General features: G+C 41.3%; 6 protein-coding genes across 6 annotated transcripts; 3 read left to right on the top strand and 3 right to left on the bottom strand.

The window, feature by feature from the left end:
* Positions 1–8,196: 8,196 nt before the first annotated feature.
* On the bottom strand, positions 8,197–9,652 carry NCU05906 (hypothetical protein). The gene is made up of 2 exons (XM_953013.3): positions 8,854–9,652; positions 8,197–8,777 (listed from the first exon to the last, which is right to left on the bottom strand). Exons 1-2 carry the CDS (start codon positions 9,410–9,412, stop codon positions 8,368–8,370), a joined length of 969 nt encoding a protein of 322 aa, XP_958106.3. The 5' UTR covers positions 9,413–9,652; the 3' UTR covers positions 8,197–8,367.
* A 634-nt stretch (positions 9,653–10,286) lies between these two features.
* Positions 10,287–11,138, top strand: NCU05907 (hypothetical protein; the record flags this gene model as incomplete). The annotated part of the gene is made up of 2 exons (XM_953014.2): positions 10,287–10,646; positions 10,720–11,138. The coding sequence occupies exon 2, from the start codon at positions 10,749–10,751 to the stop codon at positions 11,136–11,138; it is 390 nt and encodes a 129-aa protein (XP_958107.1). The 5' UTR covers positions 10,287–10,646; positions 10,720–10,748.
* A 408-nt stretch (positions 11,139–11,546) lies between these two features.
* Positions 11,547–13,713, top strand: NCU05908 (hypothetical protein). The gene is made up of 3 exons (XM_953015.3): positions 11,547–12,158; positions 12,215–12,497; positions 12,573–13,713. The coding sequence occupies exons 1-3, from the start codon at positions 11,957–11,959 to the stop codon at positions 13,147–13,149; spliced, it is 1,062 nt and encodes a 353-aa protein (XP_958108.1). The 5' UTR covers positions 11,547–11,956; the 3' UTR covers positions 13,150–13,713.
* A 450-nt stretch (positions 13,714–14,163) lies between these two features.
* Positions 14,164–16,512, top strand: NCU05909 (hypothetical protein; the record flags this gene model as incomplete). Its single annotated transcript, XM_953016.3, has 5 exons — positions 14,164–14,247; positions 14,325–14,409; positions 14,653–15,463; positions 15,534–15,933; positions 15,988–16,512. The coding sequence occupies 5 exons, from the start codon at positions 14,164–14,166 to the stop codon at positions 16,117–16,119; spliced, it is 1,512 nt and encodes a 503-aa protein (XP_958109.3). The 3' UTR covers positions 16,120–16,512.
* Positions 16,513–16,653: 141 nt separating this feature from the next.
* On the bottom strand, positions 16,654–17,259 carry NCU05910 (hypothetical protein; the record flags this gene model as incomplete). Its single annotated transcript, XM_953017.1, has 2 exons — positions 16,654–17,039; positions 17,112–17,259. The coding sequence occupies 2 exons, from the start codon at positions 17,257–17,259 to the stop codon at positions 16,654–16,656; spliced, it is 534 nt and encodes a 177-aa protein (XP_958110.1).
* Positions 17,260–17,896: 637 nt separating this feature from the next.
* On the bottom strand, positions 17,897–18,364 carry NCU05911 (hypothetical protein; the record flags this gene model as incomplete). The annotated part of the gene is made up of 1 exon (XM_953018.1): positions 17,897–18,364. One exon carries the CDS (start codon positions 18,362–18,364, stop codon positions 17,897–17,899), a length of 468 nt encoding a protein of 155 aa, XP_958111.1.
* Positions 18,365–19,051: the final 687 nt, after the last annotated feature.

Here is a 19,051-nt window from a genome sequence, read left to right as displayed (position 1 = left end):
AGATTTCCTTCGCTACTATAGCGTAAAGCTAGACTTTAATACCGTTTTATATTCTTTTAAATCGGTCTTTAATATAAAGGTCCAAAGTAAAATCTATTCTAAAAAAATCGAAGCGGGAGAGGACATTCTTATTACTAAAGTCTTTACTAAGTCTAATACTCTATTATTAGGAGGGCAATTAAGAATTATCCTAGTAAAGTACAGCGCCCAATTTAATAATTAATATAGTTTAAGTAAATGTCCTACTTACAACTTTTATATACAATACTTTTATTTATTAAATATTACCGTAGATAATAAAATTCGTAAAGTTGTACTGTTTCTAAACTAATCCGAAGAACTAATATTTATCCTTAAAGGAATTCGGGTAAGTATAATTATATAACTATCGTACAAAGTTAATAAAACGGCTATACTAATTAACGCCTCGGACGTAGTATTTCTTGTACCTAAAGTCCAAACCGGACTTACTTAAGAATAATATATTATATTTATTAATAAAATTACTAAGGACGAAAAGAAAGAGGCCGTTAAAAAGAGCGCCTTTAAAGTACCCTCCTATAGAATTACTAAGCCTATTAATAATAAAACTATTCTTTCCAAAGCAAATATTAATATTTATAATACGGATCTTAATTTCTCGGAGTAAATCAAGAGCCTCCTAAATAAGTACATTAATATTTTCAAAGATAGAAGAATCGTACTAATAAAAGAAGAAGATAAAATACGTATTAATTTAATTAAAGGATAATAAAACTAATAGAGAATTATTAAACCTTACTCCTTAAGTACTAAGGACTGTAAATTCTTTAATAAGGAATATAATAAAATATACGCCTAAAGTAAAATATTGTTTATATTACAACCAACTCCTATTATTTACTTAATATTTATTATTTAAAGAAAAATTAATAGAATTAATAAAGGACGTACAATAATTAATCTTCGCCTACTCAATAGTATTACTATACTAAATATATATCCTTTACCCGACTAAAAGGATATTATTAACACTATAATTAATAAAAAATTCTTTTCAATCTTTAACGCCGCTAGGTTTTTCCATTAATTACCTATTTTTATTAAATATTACAATTATATAATAATTATTAGCCCCCGAGGTCTTAAATAATTTAACATCGTATTAATAAATTTTAAGAACTCTCCGGTATTTATATAGTATTTTATAGACCGGTTATTCTTCGAATACTATTTATTCGTACATACTTATATTAATAATATTATTATTTTTAATAATATTTAGGAAGAATACCTAATTTACCTTACTATTATTATAGACCTTCTTAATAAACATCGTATTTATATTAGTACTAACAAATCTTTCGTAGAGTATCTTTCTATATAATTACTTAGTAATATTATTAATAGAGAAGGTCGCAAACGTACGGAAGATTGTATCAAAGCCTTCCAAAAACTAACCTTCCCTAATATATTTAATAATTTTACAACCTATTTTAATATAACTAATTAGCTACATTAAAATATACTGTAATTCGCTATTAAAAAGGAACTACTTAATTAAAAAAAAATAAAACTATTATAGTAAGTATACGAATCGGGTAATTTACAAACAGGTTCGATAAAACAAGTAAGGTAAATATATACTTCCAAAATTAAATTCGAATTAACCCTAAAAGAACGTAAAGCTTTCTATATTATATAAGAAAACCTATATAATTAAACATATCTTTTCCACTATATAAAGAACGAAATACTATTTATTAAAACTAACGCTAACAATTCGGTATATAACGTTTATATCTTCTAACTTAAATACCTATAAAACGGAAAATCTATTCCTAAAATAAATAAAATCCTACTAACTATAATCAAACCTATATACTTCCTATTAAAATTAACGTCCCCCGCCGAAAAGAAGTATAATTCTATAGAAGTAAAAATCGTAACCATTATTTAAGTATTATAAAAACTCTAAAAAATAATTTAATTTAACAAATATTATATTAACGTTATTACTAACTATACTTCTACTACCAAAATTGTTAAATATACCTCATTACATACAATAGATCTAGCCAAAGCCAACCTAAAGCTTACAAATACCGCTAATTAAGCATCCCAATTTAATTTAAATATATTTTATATTCCTAACCTACTAAATATCGTACCGGATATATTATTAAAATTACTAACCGCCGAAACCGTTAATAAGAATAATACTTCTAATAAGTTAATTAATATTTAATTTAATTTTATATAAATATAAAACGTTAACTATTAGAATAGTTTTAATATATTTTCATTCAGGTATATTAAAGTTATCCCGGACACTCATCAAATTTCGCCGGTCATCGCACTGGAATTTCGCTAATAATTAATTAATACTTATTCTAAAGATCCAAAATATACTAAAGTTCTCCGGCTAATTGGGAAAGTTAATACTCTAAAGTATATTTATATACAGCAATTGGAAAAGCGCCCAAATCTACTAACAAACCCCTATTTACTCGAAGATAGACTACTTTACTATATTAATTATTAAAACGTATATCGGCTATATATTCCTTAAATTTATATATAAAAGATACTAGAACTAATATATAATAAGAAGTACTATTTTAAAATTAATTAAATAATAAATAATTTAACGTACTTCTATATAAAGCGAAAAACCCGGATAGTATACGAGTATATTAAGTACTATAAAATTTACTATTAAAATTAGTAAAATAAACAACCGACCCCTAGAAAATTACTACTAATTCGGACATTTCCAAAACTATTCTACACTATTACTATAAACTTCGTTACTAATATACTAATAATTAAAGCGGCCGGTATAATATAGGCCCTTAAAAGTTTCCCGGAACTTAATATTATATATACCGTTACCTATAAATTTAGTAAGAAGGTACTACTAATAATTAATTATTCTACCTATAGTACACGAAAATAAGCTAAAGTATTACTTCAAACTCTACAACTCTATAACTAGGGTTTACTGGTAATTATTATTAATAATTAAAATCCTAAATTTATTTCTATAATTTAGAGGAATATTTTCGAAATATTAGTAATTAATCTACTATTTCCAATAACCTATTATACTTAAATAGACGGCTAATTAGAAAGAATTAACCAAACTACTAAAATAGCTATTTGTATATAGTATACAACAAATATTATTCCTTAAATATTAATATTAACTATATTACAATATAATTTAAATAATACTATCTAATCTACTATTAGATTATTACTAAATAAATTAATATATAACTTTAAACTACGAACGGCCTTCAATTTATTCGTACCGAATAATTAAGAAACTACTATTATAAAATCTTTAGCAATCATTTATTAAAAATATTAGTTTAAAGCCGCAAAATTCATTAATTGGACTAAGATAACTACGAAGGAATAATATAATTCTAAACACTCTCCAATAACCTTTAATATAAATAATAAAATTTACTTACGTCTTAATAAAGGTTATTACCTCCCTAGGAGCCCGAAGAGAAAATAGTTAGTAGAATAAATAGGTCCCTATCGGATTCTCAAAAAAATTAGCCTACTAACTTACCGATTTAATTTGCCTAATACTTAATATATTTATTCTATTATATTAATAATACATCTTTATAAATTAGTATAGGGTCCTAATCTGTTTAATCGCAAAATTCTACTACTACTACCAATTAAAGTAAACGGATAAAAGGAATAGGAAATTAAAAATCTTATTACTAGAAACTAAAGCCCGTCAAACGTATAATATTTAATTAAATAGACCGGGTACTAGGATAAAAATAATATATAGGAACTACGTAGTAAATTTATAAGAAATTCGAAGGAATTAGTAAAAGAATTTAATAAAAAATATCTATTAAATTTACTATTCTAAAGCAATTATAGGAAGGTAATTTAACGTATTAGAAATATATTTTAACGGATGTAGCATTAAAATTAATAGAAAATGTAACATTTTTTGTCGAAAAGAGAGGGAGATTATTTAAAAACTATAAAAGTTTAAAAACGTTTCTTTTATTTAAAATTTTTCTATTTTCTTTCTATATTAAACTTTCCTACAGAAATTATATTTTCTATATTTTCTATTAAAATTTCCAAAACTTCGCTTAAAAATATATCTAAATAGAAGTAGGCCTATTACTAATAGTATATAAAATAACATACTACACGCTACTTACAACTTCAATTAAAAATTTCTATTCTAATTAAATAGATATATATAATCGTACGAAGGTAGCGGCAGCTATAGTTATACATAGTAAACAGCCCCGGTAAGTAAATATTCGTAAAAGAAGAGTTTTAATACGTACATACAACTTTCAAAAAAATTAAAATTATCCAACTACTCTCACACTCTCTCCTTCTTATTCTAATAACCTTATTACTACTTACCCTATCCCTATACATTCAATTCTACTACAACCTTATATAATAATTTTATTAAAACTAATTATTATTTATTAATCCTCTTTTATCTTATACTTGCTAATTACAACCGTAGTATAATAAAATAACCAATATTAATATAAACTCCCCGCCGCCTACTAATAACCTACTTACAATTTTCAATAACTAAATCAATAGTTCTAACTGCAATAGTAATCTACGTAATTTTATAGCAGACCGGTAGCTTACCCTACAATTACTCGAACACAACTTATAATTTAATATATTAATTAATATAATAAAATACTTTAACTATTATACTATTAACAGTATTCCTAGTAAGATTATTAGCTTAGGAATAGATAATATATATATAATACTACCCAACTTTATAACTAATCTTATCGAATAAATAAACTCAATCTCGCTCGGATATTTCTTTAATTATATTCACTATAAGTATACCATCAATATATTCAACAATTTCGGTCAAAATCATCACCCCTATAATCCCCTTAGCCATCTTCCTAATAAATCCTTCCAATTTACCTAAAGAATTCTTATCTATAACCCTAAGAAAACGGAAAACGGCAAACACCTAATACTAATTATAATTACTAACTATCTCTTTATACTATATAAAAATAAACTATATTCTATTTTTTATAGTACTATTAATTATATAGGTAAATTAATTAATATAAATTTAATAATCCTATACTCTATTAATAGCAATCTTACCTACCTTACGCCTGTATTTTTATTAAACGAATTTCTAAAGGACTTAATTCCTAATAATTGTAATAGATTTTAGTAGGAATAGGAATCTAATGCTCTTACTAAACTTAATGATACCAAAATTTAAAAGTTATACTCTAATAGAGAATTCAATTTAATTCCTATAATCGTTATTAAATTTAATAATATCCTCTTTGGAAAAGAATATATAGAGGAATTAATTACCGCTAATAAACATCTCTAAGTATATTACCTAACTATTCTCTATAATATCTACCCTAATAACCGTATTATTAATATTAATAATATTAACTTCTCTGAAATTTAAGAATATTAAAAATTCGCCTAACTAGCCAATAAAGCTCGTAAAGTTTTATAACCCTTAATTAAACCGGCCCCTATTTTATTTTATATTAAAACTCTAACTACTAAAGTAACTTTAAAAAAAGTATATAAAACTCCAACCTGTATTATACAATTATACTCGGCTATTATTAGTAAAAGTAATAATAAAGGAAAAGTATATCTAACCTTCGCCAATACCTTCGCCAACTATAATAAAGATTATACTAATCTTAATATTAAAATTAATTAAGAGTTATATACGGAAATCGAAAAAATCGTCAAAACACATATAAAAAATAAGGAGGAATATAAGAGACAATTTACTAGCAACTACTCCTTTTCGCAATACAAGTTAATTCGCAATACTAAAATAACTCTTAACCTTACCTTTAATAAAAAATGCAATAGAAATACCAATTTTACTAATTGCATCCCTTCGAAAATAATACTACTTACTATCTAATACTCTAATTATAATACTAAACTCCTTAAGTAAATTAATAATCTATTAAACAAACTTAATTATTTCTACTGTATTTAAATAGCACCTACCGAATTGGCCTTAAATAAATTTCCTATAATTAAGAAAGTAATTGATTATATTATTGAAATTAATAAAGAAGCCGCCCTACCTATCAACTTTATCTCTTATAAAAAAATCGAAGGTATATTAACAAATACTTTAAAAAAATAAATTAAAATTTTAGTAACCTTTAATAAATATTAAAGTAAAATTATATAAAAACTATAAGCAAAATTAACGACCCTCCGTACTGAATTTAGAGAAGTGTAAGAAATTCGTATTCGCTGCTATTCCGCAACTTCGGCTACCAATAGAACCCGTATACTCGAAGCCCTTCCTAATATTACTACTCTTCATAGTATTCGCTCCAGCAACCTTTCGCTTCAATATATACCTAATTTAACGGAATTATCTAACAAATTTCATATAATATTAATTTACTTTAATTCTCGCTTTAATATTTTATTTACTACCTACTTTCCTCGCCGCAATTATTTTCCTACTAATTAAAAGTAAAAAGACTCTCTATTAGGACGTAAATATTCTTATTAAAATATACAACGTATAAACGAAAATAAGGAAATAGAAGAAAATAATTTTAATAATCGTATACCTCGTTGCGAATTCGGTTATTAAAAGATTAGTACTAAATTATTAAACTATATACTCTATTCGAGTAGATGTACGTTTTTATATTAGGTAGTTAATTTAAATATAAGTAAATAAATAAAAATTCTAATAAATAACCGGATTTTTTATATATATAATTAGATTTAATAACATTACGTAAATAACAAACACTCTTCTCCTTTTATCGAGGGAGAAATATTATAGGGTATTCTTAGTAGATACTTAAATATTCTATCTTATTATAGTAGATACTCGTTAGAGTACATAATCTACTATATAAGAGTATTCATCCCGTCAACCTCTATTAAAATTAACGGATTATTAATTTATATTATACTAACCTTATATTTATTTTACTTATACTTAATAAAGTCGTATACGAAGTTCCAAGTTGAAGCTCGCGACAACTCTTATCTTCAACTTCCTTTAATAAAACTATCGTTAATCGTTACATACTATTACTCTGTCCAGCAACCAGTTGCTTACATTATCATTCTCTATTATCATCACTTGTAAAGTACATCCTCGCGTAACAGTCTTTCTGAGTCGGCATGGCTAAGAATTAATTAGATTGATAGCGTTTTAGTAGAGTTGTTGATGTTGTTATTGGGGGGAAACGCGATATGGGACGCGATGCACTGTGGGGGGGGATGCGTTGTAGGGTCACGACTTCTATGTAGGTACACCACAAGCAAGGGCAGGGCCACCCGCGCTGCCGTCTGGGTCCATTGTCAACCACAGGGGCATCGTACCTGACATTTGAAGGATTTCTGAATCTCTGAACGTCAACATTGCAGATCGTCCTTGATCACCTGGAGTTGTTGACCTAAGTACAATATAAGCCTTATTTCTCCATGCTCGCAGACTGCAAATACCTCCCAATTGTTGTTATCGCCCTGTCAGTCAGGATGAACTCGAAGTCAGCACGAAAGCGTTTTCCGCCCCCGATTATCCGGTCATACTCCGGCTGTATAAATGGTTGAGCGCGTTGGTTTCTGTTTTTCATAATTACCTGATGATCGCTGCCTTCTCATACGCTGCCATACTCGGAACACTGTCACTTGAATTTTAGTAGGTAGGTATCTACTTAAGATAGGGCAACAAACAAAGTCAAAGACCTAGGGTGTTTTTATTATCACATTGTTTTGCGCTTTCGTTCACCATCAACACATTTCCATTGTTTATTATGTTTCTCCTTGCCCACATACAACAAAAAGTCACACCTACATACGTACTAATTTTGAACCTCCGCCTCCCTAACACCCGCCACGTTAACTGTTTGAACCCGGAGGCGTTCTTCTATGGTACATGATGGCCAAGCCTCTGGTTATACATCCCTCTTCCTTGGACTGAACCGTTTTGGGCCCGCGGAATAGCGAGCGATTGAACTCAAATAGGTATGTCAGATTGTCGAAGGATTTGAACGTGAGATCTCAACCACTTCAACGTTATCAAAACCAGGTGTCAAAGAGACTTTACTGAGGAAGTGAAAATTTCTTTGATGCGTGAAATTGGCGCTTCCATATTAGGACACGAAGTGGAGGGCGATGATGCAGTCGTTATCGTGAAAGAAATATGAAAGATTGCAAATTCTGTAGGGTACGTGTAGGAAATCATAGGATGCGCGCAGGTTCTCCCTTACATATATCTGTCATCTCCAAGGCTACCAATCCTTCCGAGTTACATCCAAGTGCTCTTTATCTGAAGGGAAACCGACATCCCGTCCACCGTTGATGTCAATACAGATATAATGTATTTAGCTCACGTTTTTCCCTATAGCGATCATTATAGGAAAGTTCCTTCTTATGCTCGCATGCCTTCTCCATGTTTGGGTCGTTCTGTAGGCATCGAAGGCAGAGACTGGTTTCGCTCTCGGTCCAGTCCGGAAACCGAAGTTCGCGACACCAGTGCCGTCTGTTAGCTGAGCAGGAAATCTCCTCGAGAGCATCTTGCGCATTGGCAACCTTAACCATGCCCCTCAATGCTTTCAGGATCGAGATAGTATTACCGGCACCGAAGCCGTCTCTTACCGACTCTATTTCATTCTTAACGGTTTGAACGCATTGGCAAGTTTGCTCTGGTCCTGCTCCATGCAAGGCCTTGAAAATTTGCTCACGGATCAAGAAGGTTCGCTCCGCGAGTAGTACTTCAATTACACCAGTGTCAGCAAATATGTGGAAACAAGGTTGTGGATCTCTAGCCGCCCGTGCGACAACTCATACCGAATGTTACTCGAGGCAACAGCTCACTAAGTTGTTCATCGTTTTGGAAGCGGCGATAGCTGCCCTCGTGGGTGATCATGACTAGCCAGGTGAGCTTGGAAAAAGCCTCGTAGTTTTCCACCACCGTGGCTGCTGCGGCCATATACAGCAGGTCCTCGACGCTTTTTCCCTGCAGCTGTGGACGGAGCCACTTGTCGGTAAGCAGTTGCGTTGCCGTACCCAGATCGTATTTGTCAATGGTACGGGCAGCCTGTAGAATTTGCTTTCCGTTCACATCAACAAAGGGTATCATGTCAGGACGGTGGTGGATGGCGTAACAGATTGCTTTCATTGCCTCGGAGTCGTCTTCAGGAAGTTCAACGTCCTTGGGAGCTTCGAGCGAAAGCGTGCGGGAGCTTTCGACCCAAGGCGGCGAAAACATGGCGTCGAATACTTTGGAGGCCGATCTAAGGATTGTGGACGAAACCCTAAGACGCACTTGCTCCTCCTCAGGAGGGCCGACGACCAAGATGATGTCTCCCACAGGGGAAACTTCGAGGATGTCCGAGTCGTCACCCATGTTGGTAATTGACTGGCGGGCTATTGGCAAGAACGAAGTGTAATCAGCAACTGATGGAGGGGGGAAATTCCGGACGGTCGATAGAGTTGGGCGTTGAGAAGAAGCAGTTGAGAAGGTGCTAGGTACACTCAGTCTAGATGCCGAGGAAAAGAAGTGGAACTTTGGTAGGCAGATGCCGTGAGGACGTGGTCCGACGGGAGGTACAAACGCAGCTTCCCCAGTGATGAGGTTGAGGTGTCAGGGAACCCCGCCTTTCCAGTCTTGAGCTGCATCGCGCAAGCCACACCCTTCGTTTGATGACTTGAGGCGTGCTCATGGCTTGCAGATGTGCATCGATGTGAGTGGTTGACACGATGACTCCTGCAGAGCTGAGCCTCAACCTACCCCTCTCCACCTGGTGTCTTGGCTCTAATACCTTGAGTAGACGTTAAAATCCCAAGTCCCTTTTGTGCTTGGGGTATCTGCAACACGAGACAGTGTTGTTCTTCGTTTTGGATAATCACGTTCCATGTCGACATTTGCCTACATGGATCCCTCACATGACACCTCTCGGTACACAGTCGGCTGAATCGCCCCCTTGCCCTTGGAACTCAGCGCTGCGGTGGAAATGCTAGAGGACCCCAGAACAATGGAAGTTCCTACCTGACGACGACGGTCCTTATTGTTGAAGCCATCACCAGCTCTTGGCATTCTCTTGGCATCAGTGGATACGATCCACACATGGCTACCCTGTATATAAGTGGGACTTCATCCTCCTTCTTCTTTCTCGCTTTCTCTTCAATCAATCAAGACGTTCACTACCACAATGTCGTTCATCGTGACCGCTCCCTTCCGTACATATGGTTCAACATCTATCACGTAGGACGTATAGGTTCGCACTTCGCCGTGATGGTTGTGTCTCCCCGCGCATGGGTATTGAACCAGCCGCCACGGCTCTTGCCAACATGCGCCGCCCGTTTCCCAACATCAAACATGTTCTAGTGGTCGGCATCGCGGGCTGGATACCCCTGATACGGCCCAGATCTGCAGGAGTAGATCGTCTTGGGCGATGTCGTTGTCGGCGTTGTCCAGCATGGAAGAGGAGGTGTGACGCACTATGAGTTCGGTGCGTGGGAAAGCCAGAAAGAATTGACTGTCAAAGAGCACAAGCTTGCAAGATGCGTTCTTGGATGAGAAAGGAGAGAGCAAAACGTGCGTTCCAAGCCACGGCGCAACGGCGCACTCTGAAGAATCAGTATGTAAACAAGGCCTTCCCAGGCCTTCTGTCTACTGGGCTCTTCAAGCAACCAACTGACACAATCAACCAGTACCTTTCCTTGACTCTCTTACCGTTATCATGCCCGGAATCCCGACTGGTAATCTTGCTGGAGGACCCGCTGGAGCTGGACTTCCGGGCACCGCGGCCAGAGACCCTGGCCCCGGCACTGATGCCATGACCGGCATTATGGATGACGACGGCAACCGAGTCAAGGCCGCCGAGCCGGCTCACTCCACCATAAAGAGCACCATCAAGCTCAACGCTTTCCCCAAGTTCGATGGCACCAAGTGGACCCACAAGTTCAATCTGGACGAGAAGTACAAGCGCCAGATTCAGACAGAATTCTATGAGACTAATCAGCATCAATACACACCCGCAGGACGAGCTGAGCTCATCAAAGAAGACACCACCATGGAAACTCATTGCCAAGCATCATTACCATGTTATCCGCCAGTCTTGATCCCCTAGCAGAGACGCCTTGTGGCCGTTTCCCTCACTACCCATAACCTACGCACCGATACCGGCCAGTTCACTCTTGTGCTTCCCCGCAACCGGATAAACGTATTATCAACTTCCTTAAATCGTCTAGTAGATCAAATCGGATGAGGATCTTACATACGATCATCGTCAAACGGGGTGCACATATTCGGCATCCTTCGGCGCGCCCTCGCTCGGTTGATTTGCAGGAACATGCCAAGCTAGTCCTAATTGAGAAGGTTGATGCTACCCCTGACTGTGAACAGGTAGCATGGCACTTTTAGCATTTCCACCACTCGACTGGCACCTCCAAAAATGGCTCCATGGCTACCCTGGCATGATCTTTTAGCAGCGTCGCATAGTGATCATCTTGTAGATTTGCCAAGAGAGTAAGGTGTCTTTGGACCGAACAGATTACATATCGATAAGCAGGACGTGCCAGCTAGTCCTAATTGAGAAGGTTGATCTGATGGTACCCCTGGACTGTGAATAGCATCACACTTTCCTCTTAGCGACCTTCAGAAACGGCTTCCTCCTCGTCCAAGCGCTTTGAGACCAGACCCTCGGGCTATGATACTTGGGGATGCTTGTGGAGGTTGTGGTAGTAATCGGTCGAGACTCCTACAATAGGGTATGTTTGGCCGGGCTGGGAGAGATCGATATCGGCGTATGATGGAGGGATGGTCGAGTTTGTCGTGCCTCGTAGGATGACTACTTATACTCATGTATCCCCCCCCCCCCTATGACCTCTTCCCCTAGACAGGCTATCCAGACATCTTTACTCAGTCTCAGTCTCGACACACATCACCATGATCCCCAACGTCCTCACCGTTGCCACTCTGGCTGGCGCAGCCATGGCTGCTTGCCCACTCTCTGTCCAGATTGTCGGCGCAGACCATCACGTCGCCCAAGTCTCCGTCACCAACACCGGAGCCGAGCCCATCACAGTCTTCAAGGGCAACACGGTGCTCAGTGAACACGCTACCAAGGATCTCGTCGTGACTGATGCCTGTAAGCAAATCCCCCTTAGCATTGTCCCAACGCATCATGGCTGACATGTCCGAAAGCCGGCAAGGCACTTCCCTTCGAGGGCTCCTACGTCAACTACAAGCGTAGCGGCGTCTCTCCCGACATGTTCCAGACCCTCCAGCCCGGCGAGTCCGTCACAGCCTCGGTCAACGCCGCCAGGACCTACAGGCTCTCCGGCGTCAAGAGCGCCAACATCTCGGCCCTCCAGGGTTTCAAATACGTCACGGGAACGACCGCGCCCGACTCGCTCAAGGACCTCTCCTTCTGCGAGGCCAGCTCGGACTCGTACACCATCACGCCCGACCAGAGCAAAGCCGCCGAGTAAGCCCACCCACCCGCCTGTCAGTCGCTCATGAAGCCCCGTCCCCGGCTAACATACTTCCTACTCCCCAAAAGTGACCACATCTCCAATCGCCTAGCAGGAGCACCCGCCTCCCGTATCGCCAGGCGCTCCGTTACCTACCACTCCTGCTCCGCCTCGCAGACCAACGCCCTCAGGACCAGTGTCTCCGACGCCATCTCCATGGCCGGCGCGGCCTACACGGCGGCCGGCTCGGCGGCGGACTACTTCACCACCTGGTTCAAGTCCACCTCCGTGGAGTCCAAGGTGCGCTCCATCTACAACGACGTCAAGAACGTCCAGAGCACCTCGCCCGCCATCTCCTGCGCCGACACCTACGGCGACTGCTCCGACGGCAGCGCCCTGCTGTACACGATCCCCAGCGCCAACACCATCGTGCCCTGCCCCAACAACGGCTTCTGGGGCTTCCCCGAGTTCGCCAGCACCTGCGCCGACGACGACTATGACAAGGCTGGCAGCATCCTGCACGAGATGACGCACCTGTTTGGCACGGATGACTATGCGTACGGCCAGGCGGCTGCGAAGCGGCTCTCGGCTGCGCAGGCAGCGGCGAATGCTGACAGTTATGAGATCTATGCTGGGAGTGTGCGTCTTGGTGGGTGCAGCTCTTAGAGGAGGAGGATCAAAATGGGTGGCGGGCACGATGTGACTGATCTGGTGGTGACAAATTCCATGAACCATCATGATAATTTATGACCATTGATGCCTCCGATGGATAGGCCGTGGTTTGATGATGATGTAGTATCAGATAGACGGATATGAACTGCTTGCTTCCTCCGAGTCGTATGTCCGAATGTCGTGCGGTGGCCAGTGAGTCCCTCACCGTCAATTCATTCGTTCAGTCTTAGCGGACAGGTGCCGTAACGGTTTGTTGCCCTCTGATATCTTTCAGTCTTATGGGAGCTCGAAAGAGACGGATAGAGGCATAAGAACAGACTGGGAGAGACCGAAAAGAGGCTTTCGTGGCGTAATAAATTCTGGTTATTGTTAGTGATTAGGGTCAAACGAAGACCAGTTTGAGGCCGTTTAGTGCTCTAATTGAGAGCCTTCCGCGAGATTGATGGTTACGGGTGATTGTCGAGGACGGTAAGTCGCGGGAGAAGGTGTCTTCGGAATAAAAAAAAGAAAGGAGAGAGAAACCCAGATCACCCAGATCAGGCAGTGGGTGGGATGCTTGCCGTTAGACTCCTATCCCAAGTTGTGTCGACGCCAATACAAGGTAATCTTCCAAGGACAGACAGAACTTGGAGAACATGCAGAAGTCTTTGATGCGGAGGCGGAAGGGGCGCGGCATGGTCTCAAGGCCGCTGTGGCGCTCTTTCCGAAGGTGCAGGCCTGACCACGCATTACAGTAGTCTATATATGTACCTCAATACCAACACGTCCGTCTTGACCAATACGACGACGCCCGCCGAGCCAACCGAACACGTCACGGTCAGCACATAACACCCACGATACCTAGGGGTCCTTGACGCATTCAAGACCTTTTATCACCACAATTGCTTGCGCCTGGGTATCCACCCTACCGTCTCCCATCGATGCTAAGTACTGCGTCCAATGATAGGTAGCAAACAGCTGTTGAGGCAGGCTCCGGATACCACCCGAATGCTGCATCATGCATGCATCATGCCGTCGACGAGCATGCCTCAGCAGGCCTGCCTCCACGCCAAGAGGTGGGGATGCCAAACAAGGTCGGCCCTGAACTGGCAGGTCTGAGAGCAATCGATCGAAAAGATATATGAGGGGTAGGAGGCCTCGATGGATTGATGTTGCTCCTTTGACGACAGGATTCACTTGAGGGAGACCGCCCGTCCTTTCACCAGTTGCTCTGGGCGCACCAATCCCTAGGTCCTCCCCCTTCGCCTTCGGTAGGTAGGCACCCCATCCGCAAATCTGCCCAACCTTTGATCGGACTCAAGAACGAAACAAACAAGACTAACCAAAGTCCCAACCGCACAGCATCACAATCCCAACCAGCAAGAAGCGCACCGGTGGGGGCGCTTTGACCCCCCACCCGGCACCCAAGCATTTGGCAATGTTGCAGTGATCAAGCTAACAATTATTTGCCAAATCAACACTCGGAAATAAGGTGTGGGCACGAGCTCTTGTTTACAGGGCCCTCGAGCTCTGGCTACCCCTTGTTGTCGAGTGTTGATTCGGCAAATAATCGTTTCTTTGGTCAGCTGGGGGGAAGTGGGAGTGAAGAAGATGGGACATCATGGTGGGAGTTGGGTCAGGGGACTTGCCAGGTTGACGACGACACTGATAATTACGACAGCAACAAATACGTCAGCAACAACTACGACAGCAAGGAATACGGCAACAGTCTTGAGCGTCTCGGTTTCGATTGGGTACCACCACACTTACCCTATCAAGGCTCAGAGTTAAACCTTGACGGAAATTTTCCAGACCTTTCGGCGAACACTCAAAACATATGCGATGCTATTTACAACACAAGCCAGGACCCCAATGGCCTTGCATCGCAGCATCTCGACTTTTGTCCACCACTTCAGCAGATACGCACACTGACTGAGAACGACGCCGATGTTTCCGCGTGGGATTCGGGTCCTGTCCCAAGGCCGATAATCCAAGGTCTTCCACTGATGCAGCTGGACTGGCCTCCATCACCGCTCGTGGACATGCCGATGCAATCCTACAACCTTCAGCACACGCCCAGTTTCAATCTCCTTACAAATTGGGAGCAACCGGCTGCGAACCTTCAGCTTGAGCAAAATACCTGTTTCTGCATGAGCCCCTATGGATGGCAAACCACCAGCAGCACGAGCACGGCACGCTCTCCGGACATGGCATGGCAAGCAAGTACTGGAAGCAACTCGTCAACAAGCCCCATTAGCTGGAACAGTGATCAGTTCGTGTGCGATTATCCCCGCTGCAAGGTTACAAAACCCAGTCAGAAAGAGCTCAAGTTAGTTTCCCTTTGTGCTCCGTCATCCTTCTTTACTGGGACAGTCTCTGACTTTGTTTTACCATGACAGGCGCCACCAAAAGTCACACAAGAAACCCCATGTGTGCGATGAGAACGGATGTCCGTTTGCATTCGCTGCTCCAGCACAGCTAGAACGGCACCGCAAAACACACCGTCGTGGAAACCTGGACGCGAGTGAAAAATATCAATGTCCAACTTGTTCCAAGACTTACACTCGTGACGACAACTTGAAACGCCACATTCGAGACGACCATACTAGATTGAACAATTCAAGGCGAAGAAACGCCAACAGGCTAGGTAATATGTCTAGGGGGTTTGCTGGAAGTTGCTGGACGCGCGTTGAACTGGGGCACATCCGGGATCGGGCTGGATTGTCCATCTCCACGCTCTATGTCGCAGAAGCGGAAGAGTCTCAATGGTTGTGGCAGCAATATCAGATAACAACTGACGTTGGTATCGGGGTATTCCTTCCACATCCACTGAGACTCCTCCTCTCCTGCTAGGTAGGCGTGGCTCTTCAACAAGCTTCAGGTTACATGAACTTTCAGAGAGAACCGGCGCTAGGCATGGTGTGCTGGGGTGACCGTTGCGTTGGCCGACCCGCTAAGGGCTTTTATCCCTTCCCGGCTCTGTAGGCTGCGTCCAGGTTACCCCCGGCTTCGTCCTTCCTTTTCGATTTGATTGACGAGTAGTTCGACATGTATGTTTGGGCCCTGGACAGGTGTCTGGATTGCGATGATACAGATCGAAAGATAAGACGAAGGAGGAAAAGCACTGGACGCAGACTACAGAGTCAATATTACACATGAAGGAAGGGATAAAAGCCCAAATATCGGCAAACGCAACGGATTTTCTTGTTTTCTTTGTTGAAGAGAGATGGAGGTAGCAGATGGAGATTGAGGGAAGATGTGTATTTGGGAGGTTCAGGTCATCAATGCTTGGTCTTGTCATCATTTGTTGACATCTGGACCCTCCAAGTGAGTGTCTTTGGTGGGATAGATAGCGATACAATGGAAGAGGAGCTTTTCACTGATTCATCACCCGCGGTCTCGGTGTCTCGCCGTCGTTTGCTAGAGCATCCCGTTCTCTATTAGCTGTCTATGGAATCTCGATTCCGTATCTTGAACCTACCTCTATGAACGACGAGCAGGATATCCAGGCGTGGACATTCAGTTCATATGACTGCACACCATTTCGACCGGTTTCTCTACACATTCCACACAGATTCTGACCCCCTCTTTGATTCTCTCCAACTTCTCTTGGGCAGCCTGAGGATCCAGTTCCCGATTCCCGCACACACAGCCAGGACACATCCTCTCGTGCTTGTTGACTGTCTCTATCCCTAACACAAGATCAATGGGCGGGTATCCGTTACCGGAGGGTCTGACCCTGCCAGAACCGAACTGTTTGTAAAGCTGTTGGTAATCATCAAAAGAGTGCCAAGGATGATTGCACGCAGGAGTGAATATGCCACCAGTTTTATTTGCCTGTCCAAGGATGTAAATGAGTTCGAGAAGATTGGAGCGGAGGCGAGCAGTGCGGTCGATGAGAAGGACTGAACAGTTCAAAGTACGTTAGTATTATTAAGTCCACACTCCCACTTAGAGAAAGCTAAGTAGGTACGTACTCCAAAACTTCTCGGGCATCGCCTGTTCCAGTAGTCTATCCTCCAAAAACCAAGTAAAGCTTTCCTGGGGTCTCATCGCCAACTCAACCGTCAACTTTGCAAAAGCTGACTTGTTCCGGAACAGCCACGCGGCAGCCACCAAGTCCATGATTTCTTTTGACGCCATTCTAGGCCTAAAGACAGGATCATAATCGGATTCAATACCGAGATCAACAACCTTAGGACTCAAGGCCATAGAGGTACATTCCACCATGCTTCTCGCGAACCATGCTTCGCTTGCTAACTTTAATGCTCTACGAAGGTCATATTTATGAGTAAACCTCGGTGCACCCACCCCATAACCTGAGCGCACCCAAAAACCGGAAAATGTGGGACCATGCAGCTGATGACACTTGACATTGTAAACCCCGTTTTTACTAGTTAAATTTCGTCGTTTCAATGCACGAAACATTCCCTCTAATTTGGTCATTTCTTTCGCGTTTTTTTTCATACGGCTATTTGCACCAGTACTACACTTTACACACGCCACACTTTGCACGCCACATGTAGAGGTACATACTGCAATCGTACTACTATAATGCTATAGAAGTATTACGAAATTTGGGTAATTGGGGGTTACTGAATCACATAGGGGTTCACATAGCTGGGCGACCCAGCTGGCAAATCTGACCAAGGTACCAGACATATAAGACGACTAAAAACATAGCCAAAATACGATAATTTCCATGTCGGCTGCCCAGAGGGTTTTTGGGTGCGCGCAGGTTATAGGGTGGGTGCACCGAGGTTTACTCATATTTATCGGCAAGGAGCGCTATATGGAGTAGTTCTCTGGGCTTGGGAACTTCATCCACTAGATCATTACGGAGATGTAAGACGCAAAGGATTGTTCTTAAAGCGTCGGGGTCCGTGTTATCATCCGGGATAGGGAGAAAGACCTCCTTCGGTGGGGTTGGAGGCTGGGGCCACACGTCTGAAGGGTGGCTGAGTAGTCGGTTCTGCTGTTGACATTCAGGTTCCAAAGGGGACAACAACGTGGCTGAGAACTTCTGAGAGGCAGAACGGATGATGGTGTCGTTGGCGAGTAGGCGGATGAGAGGTTGGGAATGGGGTTGGTCCGACTCAGACTGAGAGGACGGGTCGTCTTCGTTGATGACGTTGATAGTGATGATTACGTTTGCGGCGGGAGAGAGGTGGATGAGTGGACTATCACTGGTATTGGTTAGAGCGTTGGAAACGGAAGTCTGTGGGGGCATTATGGCGCGGTGTGAAGGGTTTGTGTTCTCCATCGTTCGTTGTGTGGTGGATAGAGAAGTTGGCTTAGAGGTTGGGTAATGGAGCTGGGACTGTCTTATATAACTGATGTTATCATTTCGATAGGAAACGAGAAGAGACTGGAGGAAACATCAAAAGGCAACTGGGTAGAACGGGCATTTTAGATAAAGCACAGTGGACGAAGAGAAAGTTCCTCAACTGCCGACAAAGCTCATAGCGGGAAACTTCAGATACAGTCAGTCTTTGGAAGCTAGGTACAAGGAATGCCACTTTGAAGGCAATTGGGAAGCAATTCCCTATAACGGAGGGGACCAAGCATTGTCAGGAAGGAAATCGGTGCGATATGTGGGATCAATATTCACCTTCGCAGACTCCACAGATTTCCTAGTAGGGATTCTGGTCCTCTTCCAGTTTGGAAGGCATTGCCAAAGCCACAGTCCTTTTTGGTGGTCCTCTTTGCACCTGCTCCGTCAAGGGAACTTCTCTGGTCAGCATGTGGATCCGGCCCACGACCCATGGTGGAGGGAGCGTGACTGCCCTAGTAGGTACTCGAGGCAGTGACGTTCAGCGATACCGTGACCCAACACAAGTCACTTTCTTTGTTTCTGATTTGCTTTTTTTTTTTTTTTGTGTGTGTCTCGGCCAATGCGTTGGCAACCTTCACGGTC

This window comes from Neurospora crassa, linkage group VI (genome assembly GCF_000182925.2).
Source record: "Neurospora crassa OR74A linkage group VI, whole genome shotgun sequence".
Lineage (NCBI taxonomy): Eukaryota > Fungi > Ascomycota > Sordariomycetes > Sordariales > Sordariaceae > Neurospora > Neurospora crassa.
This window is presented reverse-complemented; position numbering and strand designations above follow the sequence as displayed.

Excerpts from the sequence above, each read along its gene's own strand:
- NCU05906 (XM_953013.3), bottom strand. The coding sequence starts at position 9,412 with ATGGGTGACGACTCGGACATCCTCGAAGTTTCCCCTGTGGGAGACATC. Across the intron at positions 8,778-8,853 it reads GTTGCCTCGAGTAACATTCG|TACTACTCGCGGAGCGAACC; the intron begins GTATGAGTTGTC and ends GTGTAATTGAAG.
- NCU05908 (XM_953015.3), top strand. The coding sequence starts at position 11,957 with ATGATCCCCAACGTCCTCACCGTTGCCACTCTGGCTGGCGCAGCCATG. Across the intron at positions 12,159-12,214 it reads TCTCGTCGTGACTGATGCCT|CCGGCAAGGCACTTCCCTTC; the intron begins GTAAGCAAATCC and ends CATGTCCGAAAG. Across the intron at positions 12,498-12,572 it reads GACCAGAGCAAAGCCGCCGA|TGACCACATCTCCAATCGCC; the intron begins GTAAGCCCACCC and ends ACTCCCCAAAAG.